Source organism: Vipera ursinii (genome assembly GCF_947247035.1).
Source record: "Vipera ursinii genome assembly, chromosome: 6".
NCBI classification, from domain to species: domain Eukaryota; kingdom Metazoa; phylum Chordata; class Lepidosauria; order Squamata; family Viperidae; genus Vipera; species Vipera ursinii.
Window position 1 is genome coordinate 68,953,555 of NC_139515.1, and position 14,346 is coordinate 68,967,900.

The following is a 14,346-nucleotide window of genomic DNA, read 5'->3' on the forward strand; positions in this document are numbered from 1 at the left end:
CAGAGTGCCTGCATATTCCAATCCAAACTTGTTAGAGTATAGTGTTACAGTCTAATACAAATAAAATCCTATCCCAAAGACAACTTTGATACGAAAAAGACATTACTGTGCCTCTTTTAAGAAGCATTTTTCAGTCTGTGTTTCATGTACAATATATAGTTTTTATAATACATTCAAGTTGGCAACAACCAGTCCCAGAGTAATAAAGAAAATGCAGAACTATAATCTTGGTAATGCAGTGTCCTGGTATATAACTGCTACTTTAGCTGATGCTTAAAAGCATAAAGGGAAGTTTCTGGTGACGGGTTTTTTTTAAAGCCTCTTCACTGCAAACGGGGACTTTTCTAGCATACTGTACTTTCCAATTACAGTAAATACTGAAACATGAAGATACCAGATATTGAGAATTGCGACTGATTCACAACTTTAATAAGCCAACAATTTAAATTTGATAAACAAACCAAAAATCTATAAAGTTGGAATAATAATAAAATCGTATTTTTAGTCTGTTTTGCAGTTTACTTAAAACAAATTAGGTTGTTAATTTATGAGGTTGGTTTATTCAGCTGAACTTGCATGATGAAATAGTTGTTTTATGTATAGTGACTGAGTAAAAAAAATAGAAGAGTATTTTCTCATAACCTCACACTAATTTCATCTGTGAAAAATGTCTTTGTATAGTATAAGAAATTCTGCACATAAGTGACATAACATTACTGAATTCCAATTAGCTTTACAAAAAGATGGAAGATGCAACAGTACTCTATTCAGATTTAATTAAACAAATGTGATGTTTGAATGTTGTTGATGTGTATTTATGTAAATTTCACTGCATTTAGAAAATCATGGCACCATCAGGAAGAAAATCCACAGGGAAAACAACCAAATTAGCACAGGAAGATTCAGTTGTACATGTCTACAACTTTGAAGATGACCCCAAAAAACATTTGAGTGGTTCTGACGAGGACATTAGAGAAGGTGCAGTAGTCAATAAAAATCCCCACTATTACACCAGATATCCATTGTTTAGAACTAAAAGTTATCTGTCATATGAAATTTATCTACAGACAGGTTTTGAGAGGTGAAAAGTTGAGTAAACAAAGTAAACAATTATCAATAATTATGTAGAACTGAACCAAAACAACCTGATATTTTTAAAGAAATATATTCATATTGTGCTTATGACAGTAGAAATAGCAGAATTCTGTTCTTTTACTGACTGAGAGGCATCTGAACTGTTTTTACGTGCTAATTCAAAACACTTATGAGCTCTGAAGTTTATATACAGTACAGTTTTCCAAGTTGTAGCTGTCAGTGTGTTGCACTAAAAACAACAAAAATTCATGGCAATTTAAACAAAGTTTTATTATGACTTAAACTCTAGTCCACAGAAGATTATTATATATATATATATATATAGCAAAACTTTTGAACAGTCTTTACAAACTGATATGCTTTGTCATTTATTTCAGCTACGATTTTTGCACAATTTTTTATCATGAGTATGTCACTTCAGTATAGCGCTGAAAAAAGCATAGCTGATTCTAAAAGCATTAAAACATGTTTTAAAAATTAATTAGAAATTAAGTAATATTTTAATATTTAATGAATGTTAACCCTAAAATCTTATGTGTGACTTGATAGTACAACCTTTTTTCTACATATAAAATCTTTAAATGCAGTCTTCAGAATAATTAATAAACTATTACAGGAAGAAATTCTACTGGGATTTTTGCAGAGCCGCTGATAGGCTGAATAAATATTGCAGATATAAATGGAACAATACAATTATTGTTCACTCTTCCATAGTTTATTCTGAAATATATTTCATTTTGCTATTTTATTGGTTGTCCTCACAGAAAAAATGTACACAGAAGATAATGAAAGCTGTCTGGGTGGCTTTGGACCAGTCGCACACACTTGATCCAACTCACCTCACAGGGTTATTGTTGTGAGGAAAATAGGAGGAGGAAGACAATTTATTGTATGTGTTTGCCATTTTGAGTTATTTATAAAAATATTCCACATGGGATATAAATAAATAAGTAATGCACAATAATTTGATATATCAGGCTCAGCATAGAACTATAAGGGTTTAATTTATGAAAATGTGTAATGTTTTAAATTTGAGTATCGAAAGTATGATTGGATTAGTGAATGTAATTACCGTACCATGTCACAGTTTCATTGGCCTCATGCGTATGAGTGGACACAGGAACACTAAGGGCTGACCTGTTTTCTTTCATCTTTTACTGGTGATGCAACTAATTAAATTTATATTTTGCTTTTCTGTAAAGATGAAGCTTCAGTGATTGATAAACATGGGAAGAAAAGACCTTCAATAACTCCTCATGCAGGAGTTGAGGATGATGTTGGGTAAATTGCTTTCTCGCTCATTTTTTTTGATGCACAACTATTATATTAAATGTAATTACAGCAGCTAGAGTTATAGTAGTCTATCACAATCAGAAGTGCATATGTATAAATCTTTTCACAAGTTTGGCGACAACTTATGAGTGTAATTTTCTGTATATCAACTAAGATACGATATTGCATAGAAAGATTGTCAGGTCAGTGTAAGATGGCATTGCAAAAATGTGTGTGTGCATGTTTTAAATAAAGTTTGTCTTTATTTTACATAGAAACAATTAAGAATTTGTTAAATTACTGGATTGGATCAAAAAATACAAGTGTGAGAAATTTCAAGCATTGTATCTTTCTTTAAACTAAATTGAATTAGGAAATTGATTTACAACCATCACAGAGAGCAGAATTTATAAATCTACATGCTAATAGGACCACCATATTTGCAAAACTGGATGGCCATTAGATAACAAAAATTCAGAAAACACCTGCTCTTTGCAACCAACAAATTTTACTGAGTTTTTCAGACTAGATATGCTGACCTCCATATTAGATATTTTAGCAATTTATACCAAAGTATAGATAGTGCTTGGTTAACGACCACTTATTCAGTGACCATTCAAAGTTACAATGATGTTGAACAAGTTGTGATTATGACTGCCTCAAAGTTCTAGCCATCCCAGCACCCCTGCAATCACATGATTGTGATTTGGGTGCTTGACAACTGACTTGCCCTTATATTGCTTCCATTCTTTGGCAGTTATGTGATTGCAATTTGTGATCCTCCCTGTTTGCTTCACACAAAGAAAGTCAGGAAGCCAATAAGGAAGGTCACTTACATGCCATCCCCCATCCCACTGTCCTCTTGCCTTACTAGTCCACCTGCCCACCCTCGGACCCTTGCTGCACTTATGCTGTGCCGCCCTGGCCACTTGCACACCTTCCTCCACCTGGCAACAGCCACTTATCTATCTCCCAGCCTGCTTGCAAGCCAACAAGACTTGCAACTTTTTACCAGCTTCCCTTATGGTTGTTGAAAGCCAGCAGGTAATGGCAAGTAACTTCTTGCTTAATGACCCATGATCAAGGCCAGTGGGGATGGTGGCAATTGCCTTTTCTAAGTGGTCATGTGACATCATGTTTTATGACTATCACTTGATGATGGAAATTCCAGCCCCAATTGCCTTTGTAACACAAGGACTATCTGTAATCTTAATTTAAAATGTTAAAATTGCTCTATAATGCAGATACTATTTTCATAGTAAAAATAGGAAATACATCTATCTGAATTAAGTGGGAGTTGCTTTTAAAAAAGAAATTACAGTATTGCAACCTAAAATCCAAATTTGGTTTGACAAGGATCCATTTGTTTTTTGTAAAGTAAATGAACTAATAGTAAGCCAGATAAGAACTATTGGACTTATTAAATAAAGCTTTGACTCATCATCTCTAAAAAATTTGATTCAGTTTTCTTAATCTACCACAATTACTTTTATGAGAAGGAAAATAAAGATTAGCGTACCAGCAATAGCTATAAATAAAATACCATTGTTGAATATCCTCCCTTTGATGCTATAATTCTCATCCAGTTAGACATAAGGTGGCTGCAATAAAGTACGCACATGCTAAATACAGAAAGGCCAGTCACATACTTAACAATGGTTTGGTTATTATAATATATGTAGGCTACAAATATCCGTTTGCTTGGTCCAGAATTAACTGTTCATTGAACTCAGGAATTCAGTAACCACAGTTTAATGGTAATACTGTTAGTTAGTTATTTCTTCACAGGTATTGCATTCAGTTATTTCATTTAATAATATATCTCTATTTTTCTCTATTTACCATATTTTTAATATTGATAGGTGCCATTCACAGTATTGATTGTACCAACATAATGTTTTAGGAAAGTATAATATTTCAAATATTCAGTATATGGATACATATTGTATATGTATACATTATGTATACACATATGTATACATTAGCTTATGTATACATACATATACATAAGCTAATTACTTCGCTGCCCTTATTGCGTCCGCAGATAATCGCCCGGCCGCCCTGTTTAGGGTGACTCGCTCCCTTCTTAACCAGGTGGTGAGGGAGGATCCCTTGCAGGAGCGGGCCGAGGAGTTTAGTTATCATCTGACGGACAAAATCGCTCAGATCCGGGCCGGTTTGGACTCTGACTGGGCAGAGTCTGACGTGGAGGAATCGGACGGTCTTGAGCATGTTATCTGGACTGAGTTCGATCCTGGTTCCCCTGATGATGTGGACAGGATGATGAGGCTGAGCTCCACCACCTGTTTGTTGGACCCGTGCCCCTCCTGGCTGGTTTATGCGGCTCGGGAGGAGTCACGAGGCTGGTTCCAGGCAGTAATAACTGCTTCCTTGAAGGAGGGTGTCTTCCCCGCCTCCCTGAAGGAGGCAGTGGTGAGACCCCTCCTCAAGAAGCCTGCCCTGGACCCAGCTGTTTTAAATAACTATCGTCCAGTCTCCAACCTCCGCTTTCTGGCGAAGGTTGTTGAGAGTGTGGTGGCCCATCAGCTTCCTCTGTTCCTGGATGAAACTGATTATCTGGACCCATATCAATCGGGTTTCAGGCCTGGGCACAGCATGGAGACGGCATTGGTCGCGCTGGTGAATGATCTCTGGTGGGCTCGGGACAGGGGTTGTTCCTCTGTCCTAGTCCTATTAGACCTCTCAGCGGCTTTCGATACCATCGACCATGGTATCCTACTGCGGCATCTCAGGAGGTTGGGAGTGGGAGGCACTGTTTTGCGGTGGTTCTCCTATCTCCTGGGCCGCTCGCAGTCGGTGTAGACGGGAGGGCAGAGGTCCGCCCCGAGGCCTCTTGTTTGTGGAGTTCCTCAGGGGTCGGTTCTCTCGCCCCTCCTGTTCAACATCTATATGAAGCCGCTGGGCGAGATCATTCGTGGTTTTGGGGTGGGGTATCATCAGTACGCTGATGATACCCAACTTTTTTTCTCCACCCCAAACCAACCCAGCGATGCCCTCGCTGTGATGTCCCGCTGCCTGGAAGCGGTCCGGGTCTGGGTGGGGAGAAATAGGCTTCGTCTCAATCCTGCCAAGACTGAGTGGCTGTGCATACCGGCATCTCGGGTCAACCAGACTATTCCATCTCTAACGATGGGAGGTGAGGTGTTACCCCCCGTTGATAGGGCTCGCAACTTGGGCGTCCTCCTGGATTCGCAGCTCACTTTTGAAGACCATATAGGAGCCGTGACCAGGGGGGCTTTTGCCCAGGTTTGCCTGGTGCGCCAGTTGCGACCCTACCTGGACCGAGATGCCCTACACACAGTCACTTATGCGCTCGTGACCTCCCATTTAGACTACTGCAACGCTCTCTACATGGGGCTGCCCTTGAGGACCACCCGGAGGCTTCAGCTGGTGCAGAATGCAGCCGCACGAGTCGTGATGGGGGTCTCCCGATACTCCCATGTAACACCTCTACTCCGCGAGCTGCATTGGCTTCCAGTTGCCCTTCGGGTGAGATTCAAGATGCTGGTGATGACCTATAAAGCCCTACATGGCTTGGGTCCGGGATATTTGAGGGAACACCTGCTGCCAGCATCAAGTTCCCTTCGTCCAGTGCGCTCCCACAGGGAGGGTCTCCTTAGGGTGCCGCCGGTTAAAGATTGCCGGCGGGTAACACCCAGGGGTAGGGCCTTTTCAGTGGGTGCGCCTGCCCTGTGGAACCAGCTGCCTGCGGAGCTTAGGACTGCCCCCAACCTCCGTTCATTCCGCCGGGACCTGAAGACCTGGCTCTTCGAGCTCTCTGGCCCAGGCTGAGAATTTTTTAATCTTAATTTTAACTGGGTTTTAATTTTCTCAGGGTTCTATTTAATCTTTTTAAATTTGTTTTAACATTTGTATTGACTTTCTTTTAAATGCCCTGTAAACCGCCCTAAGTCCTTCGGGAAAGGGCGGTATATAAATCTAAATAAATAAAATATTAACTATATAATTGTCATGCTATGATAAATGTCTACTTTGTTGCTACAAAATAATATGAGAAATATAAATTTAATTTCTTATAATGTACAAAAATAATTCTTAAAATTGATCTATTTTATAGTGGAGAAGTGCAGAATATGCTGGAACGATTTGGAGGTATGTCATAATTTATGTCACTAGAGCTGAATGTAGTAACTGTTCTACATTCTTTACTGTATTTTAGGTTTTCTACTTTTGTAATTTCTCCAATAAAAGTTGAGGTGTAGGTCGGAATAATATAAACCAGGTAAATCAATTCATAAGTTCCTTCAGTATATATTAATATTTGAAGTGCAACATCAATAGTAGGTAAAATACTTTTTGAACACTTAAATGTATTCAAAATTGTCAGCTAACATTGAATTAATATATTGATTTTACTCAATTTAAAGTCTATATTTTGTTATTATTTTTGTGTACCTGCTGGTATGATGGTCTATAGCGAGGTGTTGGTCTTCATGTGCATCAAGTTCTTCCCAAGAACCTAGGAAATTGCTTCTTGTTTATATGTAGTTTATTATATAATTTACTTACAATCATTTAAACCAGAGTTTCCCAACCTTTTGGGGTCCAGGGACCGGTTCCGTAGAGAAAGGTTTTTCCATGGACCGGAAAGTGCGTGATTTTGTGTGCTACCTGCATCCCATAGATGGGGGCTTTACTTGTTTGTATGGACCAGCTGCTGGCATGCTGCAGCCCGTACCAGTCCACAGACTGGGGGTTGGGGATCCTTGATTTAAACTTTTATCAGGTTTATAGCACATTCTTAAATTGTTAATTAATGCATTTCCAGTTTGGTTATCAAGCTAAGTTAAACTTTTGAAATGGCCTTACTGAAAAACTTTCAAGGATTGAGCGGAACTGTAAGAAAATCCTATTTTACTGCTTTTTCTGTTGATCATCATACATTAGGGCACAGTCTATTTACCAGTAGAGTTTAGTGTTGTACTAGAATTTGATAATGTTAATGATTCAATATTTATCAGCACACTGGCCTATTGAAAATATTACAGGTAGGTGTACAATGTAAATAATATTCAAAATTACGGTAGTCTGAAAAGTTGCTATAGTAATGTTTGGATTTATTACAACGTGTTAAATCTACTTGCTAAAAACACACTGTACAATTCTCTTACTGTAGCAGACATTAACAAAGCTCTTCTGGCTAAAAGGAAAAGATTAGAAATGTATACAAAGGCTTCCCTTAAAACAAGCAACCAGAAAATAGAATTTGTTTGGAAAACACAACAGGAACAAAGGTCAGTTACTTCAAGAATCATATATTGCACAGGAAAATCATTATTTAATTCTTTACAAATAGTCCTTGACTTACAACTGTAATTGAGCTTGCAATTTTGGTCCTAAGTCATGACCATTATAAAGCCAGTCTTCGTGTGACTGGATCTGATTTTACACATTTTTTGCAGCAATCATTAAGTGAACATGCAAAGCAAACCCTGTGACCACTAAGTGAGCATGGTTTTTAAATGAACTCATTCTTTTGCTATAGGCTAAGCTTTTGCCAGTAAACACCAACTTCCTGCAAAAACAAAGTGTGGTCACTTGACCGTAGGACACTGCAAACCCCATAAATGTGGGCTGGTCCCAAGTGCTCAAAATATGGTCACATGACCACATGGCGGCTGGATATGAGAACTTTGGGTCATAAGTCCCATTTTTGGAGTCCATCAAAACTTTTAAGCAACTGGTCATAAGTCAAAGACTGTAAATTATGACTAAATTTTGTTCAGCATTTTGCTTACTGAAAAACAAACTTTTAGCCCTTGGAGAAATATCCTAGCTGCTTTTTTAAATATCTGGATTACACATAATGTCAATGAATCTGGATTATATTAACCCAGAAATTTAAAAATAACATTTTAAAACATTTTTTTAAATCATTGATTTTCATTTCTGTTTCCATTTTACAATATTAAAAAATGCCACAATTTTGATACTTAAAACATTAACATCTGCAATTCCAGGAGTTCCCACAAGTATGCCAATTTAGTTTGTTAAAGTCACCATTTATTCCACACTCCTGTGGATTTATTCTACAAGATATTACATATTGCACTTTTTCTAATGATAAATATATATTGTAGGCAAAAGGTTAACCATGAGTATTCTGAGCAGTTCCTGCACGTATTTCAACAATGGGATGCCGATATACAGAAAGCAGAGGAACAGGAGGAAAAGCTAACGGTTTGTTTTCTTCTATTATACTAATCATCAGATTGCTATTTCATGCCAGCTTCTCCTTTTTCTTCCTGCGATACAGGTATCCCTTGACTTACAAGCATTCGTTTAGTGAACAAAGTTACAACTGCACTGAAAGTGACTTATAACCAGTCCTTACACTTACAACTATCACAGCCTCCCCAGAGTCATGCAATCAAAATTCAGGCACTTGGCAACCAGCATGTATTTATGACATTCACAACATCCCAGGGTCATGTGATTGACATTTTTAACTTTTCCAGTTGGTTTCCAACTAGCAAAGTCAATGGGGGGGAACCTGATTCACTTAATGACTGTGAATCACTTCTTAACAACTGCAGTGATTCACTTAACTGTGACAAAAAGGTCATAAAATCAGTGCAACTCACTTAACAACCACCTTGCTTAGCAATGGAAATACTGGTCCTAACTGGTTGTAAGTCGAAGATGACTTGTATAGGAGAAATTATCAATCAATAATTAAAGATAAAAGATGAAATATTCAGTAGCATAACATTGTGTGCATTGCTAACTTTGAAGATATTTATTCACCCAGAGTGCAGGAAATTCAAGTAAAATTAGCAAAGTCAAACACTTTATCAAAATTAATGAAGTCAAGTAGTTTATAAGGTTTGCTTAAAACAGGCGAGATTTAAGGCCAGTTAGTAGGTAGGTAAGAAACCTTTAACTTTCCTTTCTGCCAGAACTGAGTCTCAAACCAGCTGTCCCAAATTGTTTTGTAAGTGATCTTTTCCCCAAAATAAACTTGAACATCAAGGATTCAAGTTGAATTCAGGTGTACACACACAGTTTTCAAACTGGAAATATGCAGCACTATAAAACTTGGAATAAGTCTATTCCTGATATGTCTTTTGTCAACAAGGAACATTTCTGTAATTGAATTATATCAACCTATTAACCATTATACTTTTCCCCCCTTCAGAATGTATTTCGACAACAGCAGAAAGCTTTCCAGCAAGCAAGAATAGTTCAAAGTCAGAGGCTGAAAACAATCAAGCAGTTGTATGAGCAGTTTATAAAGGTCATTTTTAAATCAAATGGTAGTTCTGGACATAATTTTATCAAGTTCATATTTGTACTAATTTTTGTTCCATCACATAATTTTGAGATCAGTCTAACAATGCCAGTATAACATACTGTAGTTGATACTGTAATCCAACATCTGATTTTCATTACTGGACAAATTTTTTATGTAATATGTATCATGTCAACTATTCCACTTTCAAGCTTTCTTCATACATAAATGATGCATGTAGTGATTTTTCTGTTATCTTTCAAGCTTTCTTCCCAAATCGCTTCAGAACTTGTAGTGCCAAGATTAGTAAAATGAATTTTATCTTGGTAACTTAACATTTCCCCTACGTATGAGATTATGTTCCTCAAACTGCTAAACATTTCGAGGATTTAGTCTATATTTCAACTTTAAAAATGAAAGAGTGTTCTTGATGTGAATTATTGTCCAGTTTTCATGAAGGCTAATTCTAATTTTAGAGTGTGGAAGACATGGAAAAGACTCATGAAAGTCTTTTAGCAGGGGCACAAAGTGAACTTCGCAAAGAAATGTCCATGTTGCAAAAGAAAATCATGATGGACACAGTAAGTATTTATCCTGATTTATGAAAATTTCAATGACTTAAATAGAAAAGATATTGTTTATAATTCACAAGCTAAGAGTACTGTGATACAAAATGTTGCATTTGATCAATATATTTTTCTTTCTTTCTCATAACAGCAACAGCAAGAGATGGCAACTGTTCGCAAATCTCTTCAGTCCATGTTATTCTGATGGTTCAGTGGAGAAACAACTTGTACCTAAATAACATGATACATATATACACATTAGCTATTGTGAGGAGAAAAAAAGAGACTGTTTCACATTCCATGTTAAAAATTATATGTGTCTGAATACTTCATTGTTACAAGAGTAATCAACAAGTAATTAAAAACAATATATGGTTTTTTTCATTTTCTTTATGATTCTTTTATCATAACACGTTTTTCCTTCATTTTCAAATTACAGATGTAAATGCCTGGGTTATGACAGTATTTGTAAACTTCAAACTTATTCCTAGTTAGGCACAGTAGTTACAAAAGTCCATTAGCTGAACTAGAAATTCAAGTCAAAATGAAAAATTCCTCAAAGCGAGGGGGGAAAAGCATTACACACATTAGAATAAAGTGGCTTAACGTGAGAATTGAACAATTCTGTTTACAAATTCCTTACTATCATATGGTAAAATATTACAATATGTTTTTTCCAGATTTAGTACTGTATTAATTTAAATGTATTAATATGTGGTAAAACGTACTATTTGAAAGGAAAATTAGGAGTTAATAAATTGATACATCAAAACTGTTTTGAAAATACAAGTTTATGTAATTAAATTAAAAACTCTTAAAGTACCATTGCAGTGATTATTGAATAAAGAGTAAGAAAGCACTAATTTCCAACTGATATGTTTCTTACCATCAATTGAAATATCAAAAGATTGATTCAATGAGCTTATGAAACAAAATTTTTAAACATAATTTACATTTTCATACTTCTAAAACGCATTCAAACATTACAGATGCAGTATTTATACAGTTATGGAATACTTAGTTAAAGCAATTTATAATTGTTTCAAATCTGATTTCTTTTTTAAAAATATTAAATATTATATTTCTTTTATTTTTTCACCAAAATTTGCTTGAAATATTTTATTATATTTAAACATCAAAGTTTGGCACTTATTATCATAATGCCACTCCATTAATTAATGATTTTCTATACAGAATTCACCATGGTTGCATAGAGGCAATTTTTCAACTGAATCTGTAAATGAAACACATTTTCTGAAATAGAACATAATATCTATTTAATGTGTTCTGTCATGGCTCCTACATCATATTTGCTTTCCATAACCTAGGAATAGTTTTTGAAAGATAAATTCATAAATTAACAAACTTAATGCCTCAGCGTTACATAATAAAATAAACTCATCTAACAATATAAGGAAAAGAACTGGTTATAAGTTTCTAGAGATAAACATTCAAAAGGAAGAACACATATTTCTTGCTATGCAAAATATATTCTAAAACAGTGATGGCGAAACTTCAACCCAAACCCCACTTTATCATCGGGTGCCAGGTGGGCGGGGCCCACTGGGTGGGCATGGCCACTGGGTGGGTGTGGTTACAGTGGTCATGGCAGACTGGGTGGGCGTGGCCACCTCAATGTTCCTCATGAGGAGGGCGGTTGTGGGTTCCTTGGTCCTCTGAGCTTTGTGGCTTTCGTGTAGATGTCTGATGAGCCAAACTAGGTAACATCATTAGTTCACTTATTATCCCACTTTGGCTCCTGAAACTGCAAGAAAACCACCATCCTCAGAGACTAACCCCCCCCAAAGACCCTTCATTTTAATTCTTACCTGACTCCCAGCCCCATGCTATTGCTCCTTTGTAATTCGCTGCCACTGGCACATGCAAGGAAACCAAGGTTTTTTGGGGGAAAAAGGTCGATCAATCAATTCCAACTTCACAATCTTTCACGAGAAGTTGAAATTGATTGATTGACCTTTTCCCCAAAAAAAACCTTCCTTTCTTTCCTAAAATGTGGCAGCGGTGGCAGATTGCAAAGGAGCAACGGCATGGGGCTGGGAGTCAGGTAAGGAAAGAAAGGCAGTTTCTGGGGGGAGCAAGGATTTCTTTCCTTAATTGCCCCACTTATTCTGAGGCCGCTTTCCACTCAGACACATTGCTCTATCTTGCCAATGGCCCGACCGCCACTTCAGCGCCCTCCCTCCCTGAGCCTCCCAGCTCTACCTGTTTTGGTCAGCCTGCCCAATGCCACCTAGCACGGCTGCCCCGAGGCTGCAGGGGCTGGCCTGGCATGGGAAGGGCACGCGCCCCACCTCCCGCCACCATGCAGGGTAAGGTGGTCGGGCCCACCCCCACCCAGATGCCCTCACCTCCCCCAAGCATTTTTTTTAACTAACATGCCTTTCAGCTGTATTCTATTTCTCTGTTCACTTCTCAGCCTTCATGTGTTTGTGGGACTCAGTAAAAAAAAATTCCATCAGACTTTTTAACTTCTCACGAGATCTCGTGAGAAGTTAGAAAGTCTGATGAAACTATTTTTTTTTTGTCCCATAAGCACGTGGCAAAGGCTGAGAAGTGAATGGAGAAACGGAATGCAGCTGAAAGGCAAGCTATTAAAAAATGCTTGGGGGAGGCAAGGGCATCTAGGCGGGGGCAGCAACCTTACTCTGCACAGCTTCGGCAGGTGTCTGGCAGGGGGATGGAAGCAACTGGTCTAGCACCATGCTAGTACCGCTGCGTTCCTTCACCCCATGCACAGGCCCTGCCCCACCCCTCATATGGAGGGCCCTGCTGTCGCCACTACCCCCACCCGGCACCTTCTTTCCAGCTCTGATGCATCACTTCCTCCGCTGCTGTGTGGAATAAAAAGTTCAATCAAGCAATTCCAACTCTTTTTTTTTTGCACACGGCGATGGCACACATGCCCACAGAGAGGGCCACGATGGTTTTAAAATGTTAATGTCTATATTATACCAAAAAAATGCATGTATATAGTCCCAATGTATTTGTAACACATTTTTGTAAATGAAAATAGACTTTTTGTTCCTTAAATGTAGTAGACCTGATTACTTTTATGTTCAAAAATAGAATGGCTTCACATTTGAAAAAATGGATTCATTTCATTCTCTTATATCCAAAACTTTGAAGTATTTACCTTCCCCACACCACCCTCAAATTTTTTTTTATAAACTGCTGTCTGGGAAGTTACAATTTGCATTGGCAAAATAGGGCATCCAATCCCATATTCTTATATGATGAAAAACAAATACAGGTAGTCCTTGGGTTATGACCATTCAATAACCTATTCAAAGTTGCAGTGGCACTGAATGAATGGTACTTAAGATGACTCCTTATACTTCTATCCATTACAGCATCTCTGTGATCACATGATCATGATTTCTCATGTTTTGTGCCAGTTTCGCACAAGTAAAGTCAATAGGGAAACTAGTCAAAAATTGCAGCCAATGCAATTTAGTAAAGCCAGCTGGGACTGCTGGAATTGCTGTTGCTAAGTGACTATCACTTGATGTTGTGCTTTACTATTGCATTATTTAATGATGGGAATTCAGATCTCAGTTGCCATTGTAAGCTGAGGACTACAGCTTACAAGAAAAAGTGTGCCAGAAGCCAGAGATGGAAAATGTTTAAATGTTTCTGTCTACCACAAACTGAAAGTCAAAAATGCAACCAATTTGGATGACCTGAAAAGAATACCATAGCCTTTTAATCATTGATTTCTTTAACTACATCGGTTAAATTTTTAGCTAATTTGAAAGCTCAAGACATTACAGAATGTATAATGCTATTTTTGTACCCATATACTAAAGGTAAAGTTATTCTCCTAAAAAGTCAAATTTGTTCATGGAATAGTCAGTGCTAGTGATTACCTGCTTTAGACTTTTAACCATATGTGTATACAAACAGAAAGTATTTACAGAGGGATTAGTTATTTTTTAACAAAGGCTTCTGTGATTCAAAATAACTACATGTCTTAGTATAATTTGAAATTTTATGAACGCCTTCGTATATTTGATTTGCTTAAAAAGCCTTCAGGTTTATATTTCTTTAAAAACAATATTTTCCATAATTCAAGATTTCCCCCTACTTCTTCTTTTCTTCACATTTAATTATAAGTCACTC

The 14,346-nt window shown here is 37.3% G+C and overlaps 2 protein-coding genes across 2 annotated transcripts in view; one reads left to right on the forward strand and one right to left on the reverse strand.

The window, feature by feature from the left end:
• Positions 1 to 14,330, forward strand: SYCP3 (synaptonemal complex protein 3). The gene is made up of 8 exons (XM_083366417.1): positions 1 to 978; positions 2,298 to 2,376; positions 6,467 to 6,501; positions 7,526 to 7,643; positions 8,490 to 8,589; positions 9,548 to 9,646; positions 10,117 to 10,221; positions 10,358 to 14,330. The coding sequence occupies exons 1-8, from the start codon at positions 846 to 848 to the stop codon at positions 10,409 to 10,411; spliced, it is 723 nt and encodes a 240-aa protein (XP_083222543.1). The 5' UTR covers positions 1 to 845; the 3' UTR covers positions 10,412 to 14,330.
• Positions 9,762 to 14,346, reverse strand: part of CHPT1 (choline phosphotransferase 1) — a 20,124-nt gene continuing 15,539 nt past the window's right edge. The window contains exon 9 of the mRNA XM_083366414.1: positions 9,762 to 10,437. Within this exon, the coding sequence (XP_083222540.1) occupies positions 10,393 to 10,437 (45 nt within the window). The 3' untranslated portion in view covers positions 9,762 to 10,392. The remainder of the gene's footprint in view (positions 10,438 to 14,346) is intronic.

Bases quoted from the DNA above. Each gene is read 5' to 3' on its own strand.
- SYCP3 (XM_083366417.1), top strand. From the start codon at position 846: ATGGCACCATCAGGAAGAAAATCCACAGGGAAAACAACCAAATTAGCA. The intron at 9,647-10,116 runs GTCATTTTTAAA...TTCTAATTTTAG, and splicing joins TGTATGAGCAGTTTATAAAG to AGTGTGGAAGACATGGAAAA. The intron at 10,222-10,357 runs GTAAGTATTTAT...TTCTCATAACAG, and splicing joins AGAAAATCATGATGGACACA to CAACAGCAAGAGATGGCAAC.